At 34.0% G+C, this 26,070-nt stretch overlaps 1 protein-coding gene, 1 non-coding gene and 2 pseudogenes across 2 annotated transcripts; 3 read left to right on the top strand and 1 right to left on the bottom strand.

The window, feature by feature from the left end:
• The first annotated feature begins 1,522 nt into the window (after nucleotides 1-1,522).
• LOC105421854 (blue copper protein 1a pseudogene) lies at nucleotides 1,523-2,428 on the top strand (annotated as a pseudogene).
• Nucleotides 2,429-5,858: 3,430 nt separating this feature from the next.
• On the top strand, nucleotides 5,859-7,455 carry LOC148783008 (blue copper protein 1a pseudogene; annotated as a pseudogene).
• A 5,512-nt stretch (nucleotides 7,456-12,967) lies between these two features.
• Nucleotides 12,968-14,087, top strand: LOC110008260 (blue copper protein 1a). The gene is made up of 2 exons (XM_020674748.2): nucleotides 12,968-13,124; nucleotides 13,798-14,087. The coding sequence occupies exons 1-2, from the start codon at nucleotides 12,968-12,970 to the stop codon at nucleotides 14,085-14,087; spliced, it is 447 nt and encodes a 148-aa protein (XP_020530407.1).
• Nucleotides 14,088-23,863: 9,776 nt separating this feature from the next.
• On the bottom strand, nucleotides 23,864-24,849 carry LOC18421540 (blue copper protein 1a). The gene is made up of 2 exons (XR_016051002.1): nucleotides 24,693-24,849; nucleotides 23,864-24,147 (listed from the first exon to the last, which is right to left on the bottom strand). It is a non-coding gene; the product is annotated as a blue copper protein 1a (transcript).
• Between the last annotated feature and the right edge of the window lie 1,221 nt (nucleotides 24,850-26,070).

Here is a 26,070-nt window from a genome sequence, read left to right as displayed (position 1 = left end):
ATAATACTACCGCTCTCTATAACTGGAAAGATCACTTTGCATTGACTGTGGTCATAGTTTAATAGATACATAAAAAGAAATCCAATATTTTAGTAAGGCTATTGTTAAATAATATGATTTTACAAATATAACTCTCTCTCTCTCTCTCTCCATTGTAAAGATAATTTGGCAATGAGTGGATGAATATTTACTTATTGGAGTGGATGAGCAAGTGGAATGTAAGCGAACTTCACTATTTCCATCTGTCGAGTCTCCGTAAACTTTGTGGTAAGATGACAAGCAAATGTCCTCTCTCTCCCTTAAAATAACCTGTTTGTCCTCTTCCTCTGTCTCAGTTCAAATTAGGGACCTACCAACTCTAATGGGCATCTCCCAAAATCGGGTCAGACTCTTGAACCTAGGGTCCTCTCATTATTTTCCAAGCAACTTAGCCAAGTCGGACTTCAGACTCGAGTCGCTAGCTCAGTTGATCCTCGTATTGACTCAGACTTGTATTGACTCAGACTCAGGAGAGTCTGTGTCTACCCCCACATGTTTAAATACTAGGTAATTCTAAGTGGATCTCGAAATTTTAGATCAAGAACGTGATCACAAGGAGATCATTTGCCCAAGGGAGCAAGTGTATAATATGTGCCTACGGGATTACAGTAGCCATACATACATGGTCATTGCTCAATTTAATGAACAATCGTCCAAATTAAATATTAGATTATTTTTATGCATCTATCAAATATTCCTAGAGTCAATGCCAAACGATCTTTCCAATTAGGGTACGGGAGAGAGAAAGTGTACAATATTTCTTAAAATAAATTATTTAACAATAGTCTTAACAAAATATTATATTCTTTCTATGTAATATAACTTCAATCATGTTAACAAAAGCCAAAGGATACGGCGCTTCTGCTAGAGCATACTGTCCATTTGCTCCCTTAGGTAAATCTTAATTTAGGATGGCCCCATATTCTGGGTATGTAACATATTGAGACATAGCGATCAGCTTCAAAAAAAAAAAGAAAATTTTCGAATCATATGTTCTATGTGCTTGAAAAAAATAACAGCTCGAAAATTAATAAGGGACACCCAGTTTTCGAAAGGCAAGATCTAGGCGTTGAAGAACTAAAAAATCCACTGTTTTTTTTTTGGCCTTTTAAAATCATCCTCTAACAAAAAAAAATCTTCCCGCAATATCTCTTTTAAATCGACGGAGTTAATGTACAGTATGCTCTCATCGGAGCATGACATCATTTTTTTTGTAATGAAGTAACAACACGCCCTAGTCCCATCATCTTATATGCAGGCCCTAGACGGCTACCCCCATTTCAGTCAAATCTTAATATTCAATAATTTATGTTCAATTTGCTTTCCCTTGGTCCCCTAAAATGTATATATACGGAGCTTTGGCACAAAGGTTCACCATCTCAATTGTGAGGAGCTTTAGAGCAATCCAAAGCTCTAGAAACCCTAAACCATCTCAAAGTGAAACAATTGTTAAGCTTTTAGAAACCCTCAAGAGCTAGTTACAATGGCTCCAAAGCTGGCCTTCCTCTTTGCTATTGTTGTTTTACCAGCCATTGTTTTGGCTAAGGATCATGTGGTTGGAGATGAGAAGGGATGGACCATCAACTTTGATTACAATGCATGGGCTGAGGGCAAAGAATTCACTGTTGGAGACACTTTTAAGTAATTTCTCAATCTTTTTTACTCATTGTTTCATTATTATTGTTGTTGTTGTTTTTCATGATGATAGCCATGACCAACTTACAGATAAGAGTTATTATTCAATGCTAGCACTTGGGTGTGCTACAGTTCTCTAGCATCACACAGTTGTATGATGACTCTTTTTGGTGACGACGAACGGTTGGGGCGCGTCGTTCTCCTGCTCAAAATACCGTGATCGTCCCCTCAAAGCACGTTAATTGAAGGAACTGTAGGAAATTCAGGTGCTAGCATTGGATACTAATAGTTGGGATGATGCTGGCTAATGAACTGTAGGAAACTCAAGTACTAGGATTTAATTAAATCTTAAGACTCATCAAAATTGTCTGATATTTCCGGAATTGCCTCCTGATAGTTGAAGCAACAGTCTAAATGTTTGGTACTTGTAGCATTCAACTATCCTCTAGGAGTACACAACCTGGTGAAAGTGAATGCCTCCGGCTTTGAGAGCTGCATTAAGGAGCCAAACAATGGTATAATGAATTCTGGATCTGATAAAATTACCTTGGCAACCCCTGGGAACAAGTGGTACATTTGCACCTCTGGCCAGCATTGTGCAGTTGGTGGTCAAAAGCTGAAGATCACCGTCTCTGAAGGGACCCTGGCTCCTGGTGCCCAAGGGCCTACAAGCTCAGCAAAGCCAAACACTGTTAATGGGCGCACTGTCTTTTTTGGGGCCATCTTCTTCTTGGTGCTAGTTGTGATCAACTAGTTGCCATGGTTAACAAAAACATTTTTGGTCCAATATGGGCAAGAATGAGAGGGGTCAAGTGATAAGATGGTGTGAATTATTAGTAGTAAATCCATTGTTTTGTTCCTTAATTATTTGTTTTGGTGGTGGAACATTTAAATGAAGGCTTGTTAGTGAAGATTATTCTTCTAAATATTAAATATGTTATGGTTTTTTTAAGACCATTTTTGTGAATTTATTTCATATTTTGTTTGAGATATGGGAGGTGGGCATCTATCTTGGCTTTGTATTTTGGCCAAATTCCATCCTATAGTGTTTTCAAAGAAAAATTTTCTCATTGAGAATGCTGGGTGCTCTTTGTCAGAAAAAAAAAAAGAGACTAGAATGTGGGATGCTGCTATTCAGGAATCTCAGAACTCTTAATGAATATGTGGAATGACTTGTATATTGGTGTTGGAGGATTCAAATTAATAAAATCAACCAACTTAAGTAAATAAGGGCATTCCCATATTATTTAAGCCGCTTAATATTTATGCGGTTAGTATGGAGCACAATTTAATAAGGGATTGAAAGTTCAAGCTAGTCACAACCAAATTTAATACCAAATTAGCTTTGTGATATGACTAATAAAAAAAATACTCCATACAAATAAGTTAATTCAATTTAATTTGCAAATTTGAGTGTAAACCAACTAAGGCTTTGTTTGCCAGCATACACCATAAGTTTTACTAATGCAATGGATGCAGAATAGTAAATCCTACAATTTATTTATTTATTTTTTATTTTATTATATGTTAACAGCGGGAATGGAGGGTGAGTAAATGTACCTTAATATTAGACAGAACTCCCACATGAGCATTTTCTCATAGATTCACTTCCTTGTGTGAAACCCCAGAGTATTCATAAGACCTTAAAATTTGGGGATGCAAGCTCCTCACTAAGCTATCAAAAAATATTTTCATATGCACTCTATAAGTGTATGAATAAAGAAGTTATCAAAATAAATATAAAATTTTCAAATTTTGGATGGTCATATCTTTTAAAAACTTAAAAATAAATTTTTTTAATTTTTTTGGTCATATTGATTTGTTGATTTTAATGTGGATCTGAAAATTATATATCAAAAGATAACTCTAAATAGGTCTTTTACCCACAAGAGTAAATGTACTATATGGTCCCCTAGGAGCATGGTATATACATTATTAGAAGTAAAAAGACCACCAAAAGTCTATATCATAATTGTGAAACTAGACCAAACAACCCGGTCCAACCAATCGATGGTCGAAACCAGTCGCAGCCGATTAACTATATCCCTATTTGATATTTGCTTTTTAAAAATCTAGTGAATAAAAGTCAAACCGGTTTTAATTGGACTAGACCCATTATCAATTTAGTAGCTAGTCCAATCCTGATAACACGTTAACACGGTTAAATATGCAAGGGTGTAGGAAAATGCCTCCCAATTGATCATAGTAGAATATACATCATAATGTCATAAAAAGACCTTTTCAACCTCAATATCTATATCTATGCTACAATTTGAAATATATACAATGGAAGAATTTACTTTTGATATAATGAGGTTGCAATCATTATTGACCGTTAGATTTGAAATTACGTGGTTGAGGATATGTCATTGTCTGGGCACAAAATCCAAAATAAAATTTCTCGAATGTTGTGACACACTTTCATCTATTCTATATTATATCCCAATGGCTAAAAGTGATTGTGAGGTCATTGTACTAAAAATAAATGGTCTCATAGTATACAATCCCGTTACAAATACTAGTTTTAGGGATGCTACTTTTTATGCATACTAGAGTCTAGTAAATAAGATACTAAATAGGGTTTATTTTAGTTTTCCTTTCGTACACATAGATTACTATTTTGTTGAGTAAGCCTGACTCATTAATTCATTTTGAATGCGTCCCCTCCAAAATCCATATTATAGATAGATTTTGGATCGAAAATTTTAGGAGTCAATAATCTCAACCATAGAGATCATGGATATGGAAAAAATAAATTCAAAAATTAAAAATCGAATTGTTTGTTTTTTTTACCCTACTCACTTTAGTTATTTTAATTGGAGCTTTTTTTTTTCAATCCATTTTAAAGGACATCTGAAGCTTGAGTTCAGGATACCAACCTAACAATTGTGTCCTTGGTGCACTTAATATTTATTTACACTCTCCTATCTATATGGGAAAGCTTTACATATGACTTCACCCACATATAAAGCATATGTGACCCATGCTCTTAGCCATCCGATTTTAGTAAGGCCGGCTCTTGAGCTTCAGATCTTAATCTGATAGATCAAAGTTCTAATTTTACTCTGTAAATTATTTTGTAGCAAATACATACATCTAACAGGGGAACACATAGTCAAAATAAAAAAACAAGTCGTGGAGATAAAATTACCAGGATACCTTTGAAACTTACCAAGGATTTTTGGTCATTTATTTTAGTTATAAATGTTTTTTTTTTAGTACCGATAAGAAAAGGAGATGCCGCAAATTTCACTTAAAAATAATTTATAAAAAATATTAAAAATCAAACAGTTTGAAATCGTGATATGATCGATGCCAACTTTTCAACAGCTGAGTAGGGTTTTATGGAGGTGGAGTCACATACACAATTGCTCCATGTATACATTTAGAGAGAGAAAGACATACGGGACATTTCAAGAGAGAGAGAGACATCTTACCACGAAGTTTACGGAGACTCGACAAATGGAAATAGTGAAGTTCGCTAACATTCCACAGGCTCGTCCACTCCAATTAATAAATATTCATCTAATCACTGCCAAATTATCTTTACAATGAGAGAGAGTTATATTTGTAAAATCATATTATTTAACAATAGCCCTACTATAATATTGGATTTCCTTTTATGTATCTATCAAACTATGACCACAGTCAATGCAAAGTGATCTTTCCTATATTATATATATATATATATATATATATATATATATAGAGAGAGAGAGAGAGGGAGTATTATATTTGTAGGTGTATATCGTTCAATAATAATCTTACTAAAATATTAGGTTATTTTTGTATACCTTAACTTGCTATGTTTTGGGAAAATACAAATAAGCGGGTAACAAGGGAGTAAATGGAGGAAGAAGCATGAACCCATCATCTTATATGCGGCATATAATCCTCAACTTCATCTAATTCTTAAATTCAATTATTTTTGCACAATTGACTTTACTCTGTTCTCTTAAAATCTATATATAAGAGGCCTTGCCCTAAGCTTTAAAGAAATCCAAAGCTTTAGAGACTCTGATCCATCTCAATTAGAAGGAGCACTGAATCAATTGAGATTTGAGAGTATTAAGGAAGTTGGAGTCGGGCTTGAGCTTGAGTGGTTAGCAGTTGACATTAACATTGCTATATCTCAAATTCGACTCCTCTTGAACTACCACAAAACAAAGGAGAAGCCAGTTCCCATGGCTCATAAGCTTGCCTTCCTTTTTGCCATTGTTGTTATACCAGCTATTGTCTTGGCTAAGGATCATGTAGTTGGAGATGATAAGGGGTGGACCATCAACTTTGATTACAATTCATGGGCTGAGAGCAAAGGATTCACTGTTGGAGACACTCTTAGTAAATTTCAAACTCTACTACTCATTGTTTCATTATTATTTTGTTGTTTGTAATGATGATAGTGACCATGCCCATATGTTGAGTTTCCTACAGTTTGCTACCTTCACGCGACTGTTTGATGACCAGCCGGTGTTGACAGAGGATGGTTGGGGTCTGTTTTTCCTTCTTTTAGGTCACGATCCACACGTCAAAGCCCATTAACCGGCTTTGGGTGGAGGAACAACAAACCCTGTGACCATCGTTGCTTGAGATCTTATGGTTGGGATGTAGCCATTGATCTATGGGAAACTCAAGTGCTAGCTTGCATTAGATACTTTTGCTTACAATGAATTTGCCAAGAATGTTTATGAAATTACATGTTTGGTATATGCAAAAATATTTTCACATGAAAAAATTCCCTATATGATTAGATGTGAAAGTTTTTTTCATATCAATTTGCATTTATCACACCAATTGGCAAAACAATTTGTGTGAAAAAAACTCTCGTACCTACTCTTATGGGGAGTTCTTTCATTTGAGAATATTTATACGAATACAAAACATGCCCTTATTCTTATTTTCTTGAAGGATTTCATTAGTTTAAATACTAGAAATATTAATAGTAAATATTAAAAAGAAACAAGTAAAAATTAAAATAGGGAAGAGTAGAAAATTCAAGTGCTAGCATTAAATACCAGTGTCTTGGTTTCGGGATGATATGGGTCCCAGCCCAATTCTCCTTAAAAACCCCCATTATATATATATTTTTTCTTTTTTTAACCACATCTAAGTTTTTCTTAAATCCGTTCTAAATCACTGCCCCATAAAACCTTATTTTAAATTTTATTTTATATCATGTACAGTTTAATTTTTTTAAATCAATGATTTTAACCTATCTAAACCTATATGGATCACTGATCTAACGATTCGACATAATCTGTTCCACTAATCCTAGTTTTGAAGCACTGTTTTAAATACTAACTGCTTGGATGATGCGAGCAGAGTATAGGAAACTCTAGTGCCAGCATAGCATTAAAGAAGATGATCAAAACTGTGTGATACGAAAGTGATTGGCCTCCTAGTCGTTCAACATGTTTGGCACCTGTAGCATTCACCTATCCTCAAGGAGTACACAACGTCGTGAAAGTGAACGCCTCCGGGTTCGAAAACTGCATCAAGGAGCCAAACAACGGCATACTGAATTCGGGGTCCGACAAAATTACCTTAGCTACCCCTGGGAACAAATGGTACATCTGCACCTTTGGGCAGCATTGCGCAGTTGGTGGCCAAAAGCTGAAGATCAGTGTTTCTGAGAGGACCTTGGCTCCGGGTGCCGAACCGCCTACAAGCTCCGCAAAACCCAACACTGTTAATCGACTCACTCTCCTTTTCCTTTTCGGGGCCATCTTCTTTCTCGTGCTAATCGCCATTACATGGTTAACAAAACTATGTTGGGTCTAGTTTGATTAGTGATTGGAAATCTATTGTTTTTTTTTCTGATGAAGATTATTCTTCTAAATATTGAATATGTTTAAAATTTTTAGACCATTAATGGGAAATTTTGAATATTTTGTTTGAGATATGGGAAAATGTGGACATCTATCTCGGCTATATATCTTTATCCAAATTCCGTGCTATTGAGCTCTTTTTAAAAAAGGAAAAAGTTTATATTAGGTCAAGGCCTTAAACAATAAATTAAGACGCACCTCAAAAACCCACTAGAAGGTGTTGTTTTGATGCCCAAAAGTTCTCAAATCCGTCATCTCAACCTCAAGACCTACGAACATGAGAAAAAACAGATTTCAAGCCTTAAAAATAGTGCATCCTATAATACATTTTTTGGACCGTTAAGTTTCAAGATTTTTAAGTGTTCATAGATCTACTCAATTTTTACTATTTTTTAAGCTTTATATTTTTTAATTAGATATGAAAATAAATTTTCAGGCCTTCACAAAGTTTTCTAGTATTGAAATAATGTTTTTCGACACTATTTGAAGGTGCGTCTTACTTTGATTGTTTAGGACCTCAGCCTTATACAAACCACACCCTTCAAAAAAATATATGTATTTTTTATTATTTAGTTTTCAGGAAAAAAAAAAAAAAAACAACAAAACAACAAAATTCAAAATAAAGTTGAATACCTAAATATGCAGATCTAACCATCCAAAAAAACCAAAAAAAAACTAAAGACTCGAATTTTGAGTTCCTAGATCTAGGCATTTAAAAATTGGGTGGTCTATATAAAATTTTAAAGTGCAACTTTTTTCACGCAGAATCAAAACACATATTGGAGGGCTTTTTATTATTTTTTCTTAAATCAGTTGCTAGGTTGTTTCGATAACATCCCAAAATTTGAGGTCCTAAAAGTACTCTTACTTAGGGCTCGTTTTGCCTTTAAGGGGCAAATGACATTTTTCTCCTAAGGGAGTGTAAACTCCCTCTGAAAATATTTAGTCGAAGTTGATATTCAATTGGATTTTTCTCAATTAATTAAAAAAAAGCTTTGACCCTTTTCTTTTTTTTAAAAAAACCTTACGAGGATTTCATTAAAGTAATGAAAAAGATACAAGGCATAATAAGCACAAACAAAGCAAAACTGGAGAGAGAAGAAAAAAAAAAAGAGAAAAGAGGACTAGGGGAAGTCAAGGAAGGATCGAGGCATGGCTCACAAGAGCATCAGCATCTAAATTGAAGCCCCGACGGACATGCCATAATCATACCTCACGCGACCCAAAAGAGAGTAAAATGACATCCATGATCGAGTTCAAGTTTCAGGGTGTAGATGCTGGGTTGCAGCACCAGTTGACAACATTAGCTAAGTCCCCCTCAATTAGAACTTTATTGTGCACAAGATCAAGCCTTGATATTCCATGTAACAAGGCCCATAATTCTGCTTCATTTATTTGACAAGAATGCAAAAAAAGCTTTGACGATAAAGATCTTCAATTGGACCTTACAAAACGCAATTTAATAGAGGATTAAAAGTTGGAAAATAGTCCCAAACAAGTGTAAGACAAATATCCAAATACATTTTGCGATATGCTAGATAATAGAAATACTCAAGGAAACCAAATAAATTCAATTTTCAAATTTGAGCTCCGGTCTAACCCAACTAAAATTGAACAAAGTATAATTTTTTTGGATTGTTTAATGAGGAAGAGGTCCCCTACCTAATGGTAAGAATGAAACTTAAAACATCATTGTTTAATGCCCGGCCATCTTAAAACATCATTGTTTAACACCCCCATCCTGACCACCTAGCCTTGAGCCCATTCTTTATTTGAACGCAATATATTCCTTAGGGTGTTACCCATTCCTTATTTGAACACAATATATTCCTTATTTGATTTTGTTTGATTTAATTATTTACATACTGGCATCTGAATAAATAAGTTTTCATAATATTTCTCTCTCCTTCTAGAGTAGGATGCTCTCCTTATAAGGAACATGAGTGGAAGATCACCTTCTCAAATTTTTTGAATTTTAAATTCATAAAATTTATTTAAAATTATTCATTGAAAGTAAAAGATTTGAAAATGAATGACATAAAACCTACCAAAAGTTTCTTATTTATATGAACTTCAACCTAAAAAAGGTAAAGCTGATGTAAAACATGGATTTGAAAATAAGCTATATAATACCTTCCTATTTTTTTTAACATTTTATCTATGAAAGTACCATTTTTAAGTTTCAAATTTTAACTAATTTTTCATATTTATGAGTCTTATAGTCGAAATTGTCATCCCTAAACATTTGTATCCAAAATCCATTTTTAAAATAAATTTTAAAGGGGGGGTGAGAACCTTAATTATGAGCCTTTATAACTCTATCGAACATTAGACTAGTTTATGCAACTAAGCATTTAGTCAAGGGCGAGGTTTGTATACGCCACATTCTTTAATCTGTTTTTACAATTTAAAATTTAAAAAATAGTACATATCAAACAGATCTACAAACACGTAAAAATCTTGAAAATAGATAGTCTAGATAACTTATTTAAAGATGCACTATTTTTAGGACTTACAATTTTTTTTTTCCTCAACAGTATAAGGTTGCAACCTTATAAATTTTTTTTCCTTTAATCAATGCATCCATTATTCAAGCTCATTAATTCCTGTACTGGTATGTGGTTCTTTGTATTTTAACTATTCTTTTACATTATTCCTTTAATAAATGTTTTTTTAATGTCACAAATAAATTGTTTATATATGGAAATAATTACATACTCCATTGGGAGGATTTGGCATATTCACTCCATAAGCAAAATCCTATCTAGTAGTGTTTATAGTATTTCAATTTTAAAAAAATTGGAACTTATTTTTATAATTTAAAATTTAAAAAATAGTACAAATCAAACAGATCTACAAACACCTAAAAATCTTGAAAATAGATGATCTAGATAATTTATTTAAAGATACATTATTTTTAGGACTTAAAATTCCTTTTTTCTTTCATATCCACACATCTCGAGGTTGAGATAAGAGATAATCAATTGGAGGGTTCTCTAACATCAACACATTAAATTTTTGAGATGCACCTTACCTCAACAGTATAAGGTTGCAACCTTATATAAAGTTTTTCCTTTAGTCAATGCATCCATTATTCCAGCTCATCAATTCTTGTAATGGTATGTGGTTCTTTGTATTTTAACTATTCTTTTACATTTTTCCTTAAGTAAATGTTTTTTGAATGTTACAAATAAATTGTTTACATAGGGAAATAATTACATACTTCCTGGGGAGCATGTGGCATATTCACTCCCATAAGCAAAAGGACAAGCTTTCTATGCTTCCTCTAGAGCATAGAAGTTCTATCTTCCCCCTTATTCAACCGTCCATTTTAAACGGAGGGCTAAGATTGCCCCAATCGTAATTTCACATCTCTACACTATATTATTTTTAATTTTTTTTCTTGACACCAAAATTTGAACGTTCACTCCTCTATTAAACTCGCACTAGCTAAAAATATAAAAAAAATACTTTCAATAAAATAAAATTACCAAAATACCCCTGAAATTTCAAGGGGTATTTTGGTCATTATATTTTATCAAAAAATTATTTTTAATATTTTTTATAGGTGTGCCCCAATGAGAAGATGGCATGTACTGAATTTAATGTTCATACAATTGTATAAAAAAAAATACTTTGAGACGTCGGATCTAAAATCAAAGGGTGAGTGACTCTCTTGATCAAAATTGGACGGCTGGATGGTAGGGGGAGGATAGAACTTCTATACTGTAGGAAAAGCATAGAAACCTTTCCCTAAGCAAGAATCTTCTCTAGTGTTCATAGTATCCCAATTTTTCAGATGTAACTACTCGACCTAGCAAAACACTTAAAAAAAAGAAAAAAAAATTAAAAAGCATATGCACTCAATAAAACAACTTTCAGAAAAAAAAAAAAAAAAAAAAAAAAAAAATATATATATATATATATATATATATATATACGATGAGTGGTGTGATGTTACCGTAGCAAAAAACGCATTCTCCCTAGCCGTCAGATATCAACTATGAATACTTCCCATGGTGCAACTTCCATGCATGTGTATGTATATACGAGCGTATGTAGTATAATCCATATGGTCATCACAACCCAATGACTGAGGTTATCACTGGCTACCATTGATATGGATGGTAATGGAGAGATTTATTCCAACTTAGGTGGTTATATGTCCTTTTTTTTGCCATCGTTCAACCAATGGATTGATGGTGATAAACTTATTCGCCATGTTTTTTTTTTTTTTTTGACAATTAAACAACAAATAAAGGGGAACACCTACTCCCTCTGGCAAAATAGCCACTTCAGAGGAATGGTTTGATTTAAAACTTTTCGAGTCACCCGGTACACAACTAGTGGATAGTTTCAAAAATGATTTCAGTTCCTAAACACTTGAATTTGATTGTCCGAAAAACAGACCGTCCATGTTCAATATTTGTGCATGATCTTTTAAGACACTCTCCGGTAAATCTTTAACTCTTGGACTGTCACTAGTAGGGGTGAACAACGGGTCGGCTGGTCCGGCCGGATCCGGACTTGAAAATATAATGTTGCACCTGGATTTGGATTCGAACTTGATTGGACCCGACTCAAAAATTAAAATATCTATGTATTTAAATGTATTTTAATATATTTTCATAAATTGAGAAATATGGGATCCAAACCCGGACTCGAACCCAAACAATGTTCAGGTCTAAGATTTGGACCTGGAGCCGACCCAATGGGTTCAATTTTTGGACTCATATCCAGACCAAGGTCGGGTCTAGCCATCGGGTCCTAGGTCGGGTTTGAGTCCATTGCCACCCCTAATGACTATTTTCTCTTGGGAAAGCAAGTCTGAAAATATTCTCTTGGGAAAGCAAGTCTGAAAATATTTTCTCTTGAGAGAGCAAGTCTGAAAATATTTTCAAATGAAAAAAATTTTGTGTAATTAAGTGTGGTAATATTTTTATACCAATTAATTGTCAATTGATGTGAAAAGATACACTAATACCAATTAGTATGAAAATATTCCTAACTTATCTACGAAAGAGAATTTTTTTATATGAAAATATTTTCTAAAAAACAATTTCACGCCAACCCAACATGCCATCAGTCTTTCCATTCCTTAGAACGTATCACCAAGTGAGGATCACAACATATAATTATTGTCGTACGGCCGTATTGGGATTGACCAAGTGCTAATGAAAACAATTTTGTGAAAATACAACTAGACATTGTGTTATTCCTCTCTAGTATATTAATTAATTATAAAGCCATTAAGCAACAACTCAGACGGCCACAAGGCAAAACAACATCAACTTATCCGCCCAAGATACGGCCGCCCTAAATCTTTCTAAAAATTTAAGACCTAAAAACAAGTTGTGACTTTTGTTTGTGTGTGGTCCCTTGCACTATATAGAGGTGCTCTAACACAAAGAGGTTAAGAATAGGGCAATTAAGAGAGCCTGAGGAACCCTAAAAGACCATAAACCATGGCCCAAAAGTTCATCCTCTTCATTGCCATTACCTTTTTCCCAGCTATTGTTCTTGCTACTAATTATATTGTTGGGGATGAGATGGGGTGGACCGTAGGTGTTAGCTATGAGGATTGGGCTGAAGGCAAAACATTCTTTGTTGGGGATACTATAAGTAATTTCCATGACATTTTTGTGCAACCATTTATTTTATTCTATGTTCTTTAATTTTATTTGATATAGAAATAGGAATCTCCAATTTTTTGAAAGCCTGTGTTTAGGTTTTAGACCCCGTTTTAGAAAGTAAATGGGTTCGTGCATAAAAATAGGTTACTCAGACCTAGTATACACCGTTTATGGTTATTCTAGGACGGTTGGTGATGACCTGTTGCCTAATTATTTGAATATATAGTTTTCTTTTGTGGGAAAAGCTACTCAAATCCACCATCTATAAAAGCAATAGATGATGGATCTTAGATATGAACACCAGAATAATATTCTCATTATATTGTAAAGTGCTTAGAAGAAGCACCGATTGAATTGTCCTTACTTATCAACAGATGGTGGAGATGAGGAATTGTTCCTCCAGAAAACATGACAAAGGCTCATCTTCACTATCCATTTATAAGTATGATGGCCGGTGATCGGTCCGAGCACCCTACACTATACTGAGTAAAAGAACTCGATAATTTTCATCCCTTACCGAAATGCAACATATTTTGTTTTCAGAATGTTTACATAAGTGCCAAAATCCAACATCTTTTTATATGGTCATGAACCTCATTCTTCTTTTCAAGCGGCTTTTTCTACAAACATTGAAATCATACTTCTCTCTTACACTCTTGCAGCATTCAACTATCACCAAGGACAGCACAATGTTGTGAAGGTTGATGGAAAGGGCTTCCAAAGTTGCCAAGAGGAGCCAAACAATGGGATTTTGACCACAGGAGCTGACGCAATTACCTTGGCTACCCCCGGGAACAAATGGTACATATGCTCATTTGGGTATCACTGTGAAAGTGGCCAAAAACTGAAGATCACTGTCTATGATTCAATGGCTCCAATCCCAACCCCAACCCCACCACCAGCTCCAATGCCATGGCCAATACCAGAGCCAGCACCATCTCCATGGTACTAGAAAAACAGAATGTTGTTGTTGCCCTTAATAAGATGGTTTACTGAAAGCATTATTTGAACTACTGTTACTACTGCCAACATTTGGAGGGCCTATTTGAGTTGTTAATTCAAATTCCATTATGGTCTGTTGCCACTATTTACTTCAGTTGGATGAAATTTTGAGAATGATTATTTTTAGACTAGTCATAGAAGGTTTGCATTTTTTGTTTTTAAGAGATTGAAATATGTGATGTGAGTCCTAGACAAAAGCCCATACACAGGAAAAATTGACTAAATAGAGAATGGATAAGGTGAAAGTTTTTTAACTTTGTGGGTTTTGGATTTTGTAGCTAGCAGACAATCATGTTTCAACAGAAATTAAGGCGGTTAACGATGCTATGGTAGTCCATTATTGCTAGCATTCTTTGCAGTTTTCCCATGTCTTATATAGTAGGAAATAAAATACGTGGTCTATTCCAAGCAGTAACGTCGTTTGTAGAAGTTAGTTTTCAGCATTTTTAATTGCATGGTGGTGCAAATTTGACACGACTTTTAAGACCGATAAAATTTGACACACTTTTTAAGATAGCTTCGATACATCAAACAACTAAAATAGATAGTAAGATTATTGTAACCCTACTTATACGAAGTTCCTTATATATAACTTTTTTCGAAAGAAAAAACTATCTTCTTTTCTTTTCTTTTAGCATCTTGAAATGGAGTTATGCATTCATGATGTAAGAGAAAAAAAGGGACGTATTCACTACCGAAGACCTCTTTCACATATCATTATGTATTCCAAAACATCTGGAAATATTTTGGTCTAGTTTGGATAGATCATTTATTAAAGAATAATTATACTATTTCCTTAGAAGTACAATATAGACCTTACAAACTTTCGGAGCCCAAATTTTGGAACGTAACCTCTTCAACCCATAGACCTAATTCAATAAAAAAAAAAAGTTCCTAATTACTCCCTAAGCACTTAAAGAAAATAATGTCTCAAGGTTGAAGACATACCTGTTGGGTTTGGTGATAGCCAAATCACCATACCCATATTTTCTTTTAAAGATTAAGGGTATTATAGTAAAAAAAAATAGAAAAAAAAACTCTATATAAGGGAGGCAAAAAAGGTATAATACCAATCTTTTTTATGGGAATGGATCTCCTATGTGGAGATGGATCTCCAAGAGAGAGACATAGCCTCCGAAGGAGAGACGGTATTCCCATGAGTTTGTGATTGGTAAAGCTTCAACTTCTAGAGAAAGAAAATCTCTCGGTTTCTCTTGAGGATAACTTTTCGGTAGCGGTTTTGTGGAGGGAAAGAAGATAGAGATCAACGGTGTTGCTTGTTTGGAAGAACAAATTTAGAAGGAAAGATCGGTGATGGCATTTTACCGATGTTTAGAGAGATGTATATCTCTTGTAACCCAAAACTGTAATCTTCATTGTGATAGTGGATTTCTACTTACCGAGGCTATGGATGTAGCCCTACATGGCGAACTACATAAATCGTGTGTTGTTGTGGTATGCTTTTTTTTTATGTTTGACTTATTTCTTGCACTAAATTTATAATTGTATTCATTTACTTCACATTTAATCAATCATGTACACGATCTTGGGTGGGATCCCGACATTTGGGATTCTCTATTCCGCAAGCTAAGGGTTCCCAAGAACTCTGCAAGACCACCCAAGTTTTGGAAGGTGAGATCTAAGTGTTAAAAAATCCAAAATTAAATTTCTTTCTTTTGAAAATAATCATCTAGTGACTTTTAGGTGGTTCCCGAAATTTTAGATTTAAATAAAGCCCCCAAGTAGGTCTTCTGATGAGGGAGTAGATATAAAATATGCTGCCCCAGGAGCATATTATGCACATTTTAAAAGCTTCTAGTGAGGTTGCCGAATCATACGTTCATATGGTTTCAAGGGTTTTAGGTCCACTTTTTGAAAATCCATTTTTGCCTCAAATTCTTGAATTTGGAGCTCCAGAAAGTTGGACCATTTTCAATGCTAAAAACAAAAAAATAATCTTTTTTAAAATTCATGATGGTGGTGGTCTAAATGATAAGTCTACACCATTTTGGATCTAAAACCTTTGCGAATTTTGGATGGGTAAACTCACGATAATAATTGTGTTTAGGATGCACCTAAAACCTGCCCGAAATGTAGATACAAGCGCATGCCAAAGTATGCTATTGTTATTATACCAAAATCAAGATCAAAGATTAGCTACCCATTTCTTGAACATTGTGACATACTTTAAAGTGATAATTTAACATTTAATGGCTACAAGTAATTGTGATATCTTTGTGCAAAAATTTCCATATTGTGTTTGATAGATCCTGACTCGAAGACATTCTCCAGAAAAAGAGAGAGAGAGAGAGTCCATACATAAAAATAATGAGCATTAACATTAAAACTTGCATTGAGATTCACAAAAATTGATGCAATAGGTTAGTATTTATTGAATGCATGAAAAATGAGGGAGATGCAGCAGTGTGAGGGTACAGGTTCTTGTTTGGGTGTGGTTTCCATAAGGTTGCAACCTTAAACAATCCAATTAAGGTGCACCTCTAAAGTTTATGATAAATATAATTTTGATATAAATATTTTTTAGGATGGTTTAAGAATCTATTTTCATCTCTAATTATAAAATTTTAAACTTTAAAAATGGTTCAAATCAAGTGGATCTATAAATACATAAAAATCTTGAAAATTGACAGTCCATATAATGTGTTGCAAGATGCACTATTTCGTAACCTCGAAATCTTTTTTTCTATTCATACTCACACATCTCGATGTCGAGATGATTAATTACAGGATTTTCCAAAATCCAAACAACCTTTTATGATGAACTTTTGATATGCATCTTTGATTCTACATTTGCAACCTTATTTAAACTTTTTCCTCTTTTTTTAATATAGCTTTATGCAATTCAGGCAATAGGTTTCAGGTCTTTATGCCATGAACCTTAACAACAAGCTGAAGTCCAATCTCCCTCCCTCTCTCTCTCTCACTCTAATAGCAAAGGGATGTATATAAATGAAATTCCATTGTTCAAAAATAGGGTTAATCTCTGCCCTCCATTACGATAGCGGATGCATCATAGTGTACCATATTCAAACGCCATTGTACTGTCATTATTATTGCAAGTAATGGAAAACCTTTACTTTGCAAGTAAATACTCACTTTATAACTCATCAAACTCATCAAAAATTGCAAGTATTGGAAAACCTTTACATCTATCATCTCGACTGTTCATTTTACCTTAAAATATCTAGACCATTCATTTTACCTTAAAATATTTATAGATCCGTAAGATATATACCATTTTTTTATTTTCAAATTTTATTGTCGGTGTTTGGAATTTATTTAGAGCATCATATAGATTTCTATCACCAAAAGAACTTTCTGGACGAAGATTTGAGGTGAAGATTTATTTTGTTTTCATTAAGCCTAGGCGTTATAGAAACCTCATCCTTTTATAAATAGTTAAAAGACTACAGGCGATATCTCACATCCACTCCCTCGTGTAAAACTTTAATTTGGAGTATTTTTAGGGTATTAAATTTTCACGATAAACATCAATAACCTAGGAAGCAGCCACATTTTAAAAAGGGAAGGAAAAACTCATACAAATATATCACTTGCAACCTATGGTTGAACTGAGACTAGATCAAAGTGTTTAAGAACTTAAAAATGATCTTTATTATTATTAGAGTAATAATCTTATGAGACCCTCCCACTCTTATGTGTGTAGGACCCTAAAGGATCATCATTAAATTTGACACAGATCTCTAGAAAAGTTATCACATGGGTGTGAGACTTGACTTTTTTTAGATATATGTACCAAATTTAATGGTGATCATTTGAGGTCCTACAAACATGGGTGTGGGAGGGTCTCACAAGGTCATTTCCCTTATTATTATTATTATTATTATTATTATTATTATTATTATTATTATTATTATTATTATTATTATTATTATTATTATTATTATTATTATTATTATTATTATTATTATTATTATTATTATTATTATTATTATTATTATTATCATTATTATTATTATTATCATTATTATTATTATTATTATTATTATTATTATTATTATTATTATTATTATTATTATTATTATTATTATTATTATTATTATTATTATTATTATTTATTTTAAAAAAATTTGGTTCTAAAGTAGATCCCACAATTGAAGATCAGAAAACTGCTCCTCTGTCAGTTTGTAAGGTCTATAGTGTATCCCTAAGGAAATAGCAGAATTATTCTGATCCATCCAAACTGGACAGAAATATATCCAAATTTTTCGAACCTCATAATGATATGTAAAAGAAGTATATTGGGCTTCGTTAATCAATATGTCATTTCTTCCTCTTACACCATGAACGCATAACTCCATTTCAAGAAGTACAAAATGCAAAAGAAAAGAAAGAAAACTAACTAGGCTTTTTCTTTTCAAAAAAATTTATACATGGAGGGAACTTTGTAGAACTAAGGTTACAATAATGCCTATCTAATTTAGTTGGTTGGTGTATTGACAGTATCTTAAAAGGTGTGTCTAATTTTATTGATGTCTCAAAAGGTGTATCAAATTTGCACCATCCAACTAAAACAAAAAGTAAAGAACGTTGCAAACTAACATCTACAAACAAGGTTACCGTCTTGAATAGACCCCATATTTTTTTTCCTACAATAATACATGGGGTAAACTGCAAACAATGCTAGCAATAATGGACTACCATAGCATCCTTAACTGCCTTAATTTCTGTTGAAACATGATATTTTGCTTGCTACAAAATCCAAAACCCACAAAGTGCAAAACATTTCACCTTATCCATCCTCTATTTAGTCAATTTTTCCTGGGCTTTTGTCTAGGAATCACTTCACATTTTTTAATCTCTCAAAACAAAAAATGCAAACCTTCTTCTATGAAGAGTCTAAAAATAATCATTCTCAAAATTTCCTCCAACTGAAGTGAATAATGGCAACAAACCATGGTTTGCATTCAATAAACCATCTTATTATGGGCAACTACAACATTTAGACTAGTCCAAACCATGGTTTCCTAATCTAGCACCATGGTGCTGGTGCTGGCTCTGGCATTGGCCATGGATTGGAGCTCGTGCTGGGGTTGGGATTGGAGCCATTGAATCATAGACAGTGATCTTGAGTTTTTGGCCACTTTCACAGTGATACCCAGATGAGCATATGTACCATTTGTTTCCGGGGGGTAGCCAAGGCAATTGTGTCAGCTCCCATGGTCAAAATCCCATTGTTTGGCTCCTCTTGTCACTTTGGAAGCGCTTGCCATCATCAACCTTCACAACACTGCACTGTCCGTGATAGTTGAATGCTGCAAGAGTGTAAGAGAGAAGTATGATTTCAATGTTTGCAGAGAAAGCCACTTGAAAAGAAGAATGAGGTTCATGACCATATAAAAAGATGTTGGATTTTGGTTTTGAGGTTATTCCGAGAGGTTATGTGGCACTAATGTAAAGATTCAGCAAACAAAATATGTCTCATTTCTGTAAGGGAAGAAACTATCGAATTCTCTTACTGAGTATTGTGTAGGGTGCTCAGACCGGCCACCGGCGATCATACTTATCAATGGATAGTGAAGATGAGCCTTTGTCATGTTTTGTGGAGGAACCATTCCTCATCACCACCATCGGTTGATAAGTAAGTACAATTCAATTGGTGCTTGTTCTGACTACCTTACACTATACCCCAGTAGGAGTATAGTGTGAAACCATGTAACAAATGTTGAGGCCTTGCAGCATGTGTGTGTATGTGTATTGAGCGAGGATGTCATTTCGTTCACATGGTGTACATGTAGGCAGCCATTGGTTAACCCCAAGGCAACAGCAACTCATATACTGAGTATATTATTCTGGTGCTCATATCTAAGATCCATCATCTATTGCTTCTATAGATGGTGAATTTGAGTAGCAGTTACCACAAAAAAAAAACTAGATGATCAAAGTAGTAACAAACAGCTCATCACCAACCGTCTTAGTATAGGTCTGAGTAACCGTTTTTATGCACGAACCTATTTACTTTCTAAAATGGGGTCTAAAACATAGGCTTCCAAAGAATTAGAGATTCCGATTTCTATATCAAACAAAATTAAAGAACATGAAATAAAATAAATGGTTGCAAAAAAATGTGATGGAAATTACTTATAGCGTCCACAACAAAGCTAACACATACGATCAACCCAATCCTCAAAGCTAACACATACAATCGACCCCATCTCATCCCCAACAATATAATCAGTAGCAACAGCAATAGCTGGGAAAAAGGTAATGGCAATGGCAATGGCAATGGCAATGAACAGGATGAACTTTTGGGCCATGGTTTATGGTCTTTTAGGGTTCCTTAGGCTCTCTTAATTGCCCTATTCTTAACCTCTTCGTGTTAGAGCCCCTCTATGTAGTGCAAGGGACCACACACAAACAACTTCCTCTTAGGCCTTAAATTTAAAGAGAGATTTACGGCGGCCGTGGCGGATAAGTTGATGTGTGTTTTGCCTTATGGCCGTCTTTGCGTTGATGCTTAATGGCTTTATAATTAATTAATGAAAGAGAGGGATCACACAATTGTCTAGTTGTATTGTCACAAAATTGTTTTCATTAGGACTTGGTCAATCCCAATGCCGCCGTACGACAATAATTCTATGCTGTGATCCTCACTTGGTGACAGGTTCTAGGGGAGAGGAAGAGAAAGTGTGTTGGAAAAGTGTAAGAAAAATGATTGGTGTTCCTGCAGGAGCACAATGTAGACTTGCTCTCCCAAGAGAAAAACTACTTAATGGTAGTACTATTGGGACCCAAATTTTGAGGCTGTGACATAATCACTCTAGTGACAGACCAAGAGTTAAAGATTCACCAGAGAATGTCTTAAAAGATCAAGTGCAAATATTGAACATAGACTGTCTGTTTTTTCGACAATCAAATCCAATTGTTTCGAAACGGAAATCATTTTCGAAACTATCCACTAGTTGTGTTCAGGGTGACTCGAAAAATTTAAAAACAAACAATTCCTCTGAAGTGGGTCTTTTGCCACAGGAAGTAGGTGTACAATTTGCTTCAGAGAGTGTCCGATACAACGCCTAACAACCATGGCCAATAGGTTTATCACCATCAATCCATTAGTTGAAAATGATAGAAAAAATATGGGCATATAATCACCTAATTGAATTGTGTGGTCGGAATAACTCTCTCAATCACCATCCAACTCATTGGTGGCTAGTGATAACCTCACAGTCATATGTGATGACCATATTGATCATACTACAAGGGCTCCTATATACATCTGCAAGGAAGCTGCACCAAGGGAAGTATTCATATACATCTGCATGGAAGCTGCACCAAGGGAAATATTCATAGTTGATATCTGACGGCTAGAGAGTATGCGTTTTTCCCTATGATTACATCACACCATTCATTGTACATGAACCTTTTGATGACTGTTTGCATTGCAAGTTATATTAAGATATATAAAAATGATTACATGCTTAGATTAAAAAAAAAAAGAACAGGATGATCTATATGATCATGATAATAACATAACCATGTGGATGTCCAATAAATATGTTGGACGGTGATGGAGGAAAAGTGGATGCATAAGCGCATTATTGTACCTTTTTATGAACCACTCCCTTGATGATGTGGTAAGGGAATTAGGGATTCTTTTCTTTTCTTTTTTTCTTTTTTTCTTTTTTCTTTATCCAAACGCACACCAGCGTAAGGGAATTAGGGTTTCTTTTCTTTTCTTCTTTTCATTTTTCTTCTTCCAAATGCACCCCAGCATGTACAAGACTACAAGTGGATTGATGTACTCTTTTATTGATCTGAAATTGCGTAATCAACTTCAAAATCACAAATGAGTGTTTCTAGAAAGAAAAATAAAAAAGAAGAATTAGACTTCGAGCGATTTAATGTTACTTTTTTTTAACATATATTGTGTGGGGAAAAAAAAATTCTTCTTTCTGAAAGTTGTTTGATAGAGTGCATATGACTTTTATCTTTTCCTTTTTTATGTTGTTTGCTAGGTGGAGTAGTTACATCGCAAAAAGTGTGATACTACAAAGTTACATCTCAAAAATTGGCATACTACAAACACTATGCTAGATGGGATTTTGCTTATGGGAGTGAATATGCCACATGCTCCCGAGGGACTATGTAATTATTTCCCTATGTAAACCATTATTTATAACATTAAAAACACATTTATTCATGGTATATTTTAGAAGAAAAGCTAAAAGGAAAATGGTTTGACAGCGCTGCAAAACTATCAAAATAAGTAAAGCCTCACCTCATACCTTATTGAATATTATAATTCAAGTATTGAAAAAACATTTACATCGATCATCTCGTCTTGAACATTGTGTTTCTAAAAATTAAGATTTGAAGCTCTAAAAATAGTGTATATTGCAACAAATTCTCTAGGCTATCCATTTCGCCCCAAAAATAAGTGTTCATAGATCCACAAGATTCCTACCTTTTCTTGAGTTTCAAAATTTATTGTTGGTGTTGAAAATTAATTTTAAAGCCATCATGGAGATTTCCATTGCCAAAAGTGCTTTGAAATCTTGAAACAAGTTCTAGAACATCTATTTTCAAGATTTTCAAGTGTTTGTAGATTTGTTTGATTTGCACTATTTTTTAAATTTCAAATTTAAAATAAATATTTTAAGGTGTCCGACATCAGAAGTATATCTCCAAATAAATTTTGGAGGTGTACCTTACTTCTATAGTATAAGGAATATGCCTTATACAAACCGCACCCTTGATTAAATGCTTAGTTGCATAAAGTAGTCCAATGTTCTATATGGGCCCATAATTAAGCTTCTCATCCCCTCCCTCTAAATTTCATCTTAAAATGGATTTTGGATACAAATTTTTAAGGATAAAAATCTTAACTATGAGACTCATAAATATGAAAAATTAGTTAAAATTTGAAACTTAAAATGCTACATTTTTAAATTTAAAAAAAAAATTCGCATCATTTTTAAAAAAAAAATATAGTTGGATCTCCTTCTTCTGCCATCTATTTTAATGATGGACGATGTGTGTCCCCTGAAGCATTAAATGCTTTTCCGATATGTGAATTATGTCATCTCCAAGTTTCCGAATACTTCAAGCCTCTTTAGTGACTTGCCAATTTAACCAACTTTTCCTTTTGAACACTTTAACATCTCAGAGTCTCTAATATCTCACAGCTAAAAAATGGAAATGTGTACCATCAGACTGTTTATTTTTTTGATAAAAAGATTGCAAGCACTCTTAACCGTTAAATGTGAAAACTAGTGGCTCAGTTATACCTTAACCGAAGTCCAAATTTTTTTCTTTTATACAGATTTTATATATGGGATATTTGCGGCTTTTGTGTATAAAAGGTAACGGTCTCACAATATACATTCTCAAACTTTTTAATAAAAAACTTTATACTTCAAGGAATCGGGTTGGAGCATTGGTAGTTAGGGGGTCTGATACCTCAACATAACGTCTCACCCTCTGTTCCCACCACCATTGCAAAAAATAAAACGATTCCTAACTTAAGCAAATAATAACAATAAATAGCAATCAAATATGATTTATCAATTCAAACCCTTCCACACTAAAGCCTTTAAACTAGGCAACAATAACAATAATTCAAAATTATCCTCTCACTAGACCATTTTATTATCCACAACAACAATAACCAATTCAAATGCTCTTCTCACTCAACACTCTCATTCTCCTCACCATGGACCTAACCATGGTCCGTGGTATGTTGTTTTAGTACCAAGGAGCTGGAGCTGGTGCTGGCTCTGGCATTGGCCATGGCATTGGCTCTAGTGCTGGGCTTGGGGCCATTGATTCATACACAGTGATTTTAAGTTTTTGGCCACTTTCACAATGATACCCTACTGAGCAAATGTACCATTTGTTTCCGGGGGTAGCCAAGGTAATTTTGTCAGCTCCTGAGGTCAAAGTCCCATTGTTTGGCTCCTCCTGGCATTTTTTGAAGCCACTCCCATCAACCTTCACAACATTGTGCTGTCCTTGGGGATAGTTGAATGCTGCAAGGATGTTAGCAAAATGTGGCATGTCAATATTGCTACAAAAAGGAGACAAAGGATAAAATATGAGGTCCTTTTAACCTATAAAAATGTGTTAACTATTAAAGTGTTTACTTCAAAATAATAAATTATTTGAATATATTTTAGTCGAGTACACGATGCTCGTGAGTTGTGAAATCACCCATGATATTTTTTTAAATTCTTTAATATAAGCGAACTTTTATGAAATTTTGAAAAAGCAATTTAATATCTACATGAATATATTACATTTAACAAAAGTTTTATAGTAATATAATGCAACAATCTTCAAAAACCTTGCTATGGCATATATTAGTGAATTTGGCCCTTGTGATTAATTATAAATGCCAAAGGTGAAGTATCTCTAACTCATATGAACCCTGGGTCGGCTTAACGATTTTTTAATTACTGCTTTTGAAAACACTTTAATAAAACTTAAATTGAGGTTTTCATAAAGAAAGGATCCCTTAATTCTCTAATAAGAAAAAGAAAGAGCAAATGATGATATATAATGTCATAAAACTTACTTATGGTATCTCCAACCAAAAACATTTTGCCTTCAGCCCAATCCTCATAGCTAACACCTGTGCTCCACCCCATCTCATCTCCAACAATATAATCCTCAGCAAAAACAATAGCTTGAAAAATGGCAAAGGCAACAAAGAGGGCTAGCTTTTGGGCCATGGTTTATAGCCTTTTAGGGTTCTTTAAGCTTTATTTCAATTGCCCTATTTGTTGAATATTGGTGTTCGAACCCCTTTATATAGTGCAAAGTCTTACACTTTCACACAAAAGACACGAGAGTAATTGAGTGGCAAAACAATGGGAATTTTTTTACGGGTGGCCGTCCCCAGGGCGGATAAGTTGATGTTGTTACGTTACCGAATGGCCGTCTTTGTATTATTGCCGTACTTGGGAGTATTTTGTGTAAAAAAAAGGCGAAGCTTTTTATGTTTTTTCTACGACATAAAACTTATATACCCCTTATCCAACCATTCATTCTGAATGGAGGCCTAAGATTGTCTCAATCACAATGTCACGTGTTTGCACTATTTTATTTATCATATTTTTTCTACAAACTCTTTTAACACAAAATTTTATACATCCAATCCTCTATTAAACTTGCACTAGCGAAAAATATATTTTCAATAAAATAAAATAACCAAAATACCCCTAAAAGTTTCAAGGGATATTTTGGTCATTATATTTTATCGAAAAATTATTTTTAATATTGTTTATAGGTGTGCCCTAATGAGAAAATGGCACGTACCGAATTTCACATTCATACAATTTTTTAAAAAAAAATTAAAAATAAAATATTTTAAGACGTCAGACTTAAGATCATATGGTGAGTGGCTCTCTTGATCAAAATTGGATGGTTGGATGGTAGGAAAAGCATAAACCTTCTATGTTGTAGCGGAAGTATAAAAACCTTTCCCATAAAAAAAATGTTAAATAAAATCCAACCAAGAAAACGTTCAGGGTAATTATCAAAATATTTTTAAAAAAAATAATCAAACATGCTTAAATTTTTTTAAATCTACCTCCATACTCACTCACTTTTTTTTTTTTTCTTTTTTTTTTTTCTTATAATACTCTTCATCATTCTATTAAAACTGTGATGCTCCACGAACCCCTTGATAGCCACAATCCTAAAGGACCATCACGGTTTTAACAAAATTGTGATGGTCCTACCGGAGTGTCATAGAGTAATCACGATTCTAATAGACCTATTGTGGTACAAGCATTGTCTCTTTATCTTCATCACTGCACATTTTTTTCGGTTGATTTTCATCGGGGCACTATGTTTCGTGATACTTCATTATGGTAAAAGTACCTCATAAGAGCCATCACATCCCTATTAGTGTCGTGATGCTTATTACGGCATTGCGAGTAAACCCGCCA

The sequence above is a fragment of the Amborella trichopoda genome, chromosome 3 (genome assembly GCF_054954075.1).
Source record: "Amborella trichopoda isolate Santa Cruz 75 chromosome 3, AtrichopodaSantaCruz75HAP2 v2.0, whole genome shotgun sequence".
NCBI lineage: Eukaryota > Viridiplantae > Streptophyta > Magnoliopsida > Amborellales > Amborellaceae > Amborella > Amborella trichopoda.
The sequence above is the reverse complement of the archived record's forward strand: the minus strand, read 5'-3'. Positions and strand labels throughout refer to the sequence as shown.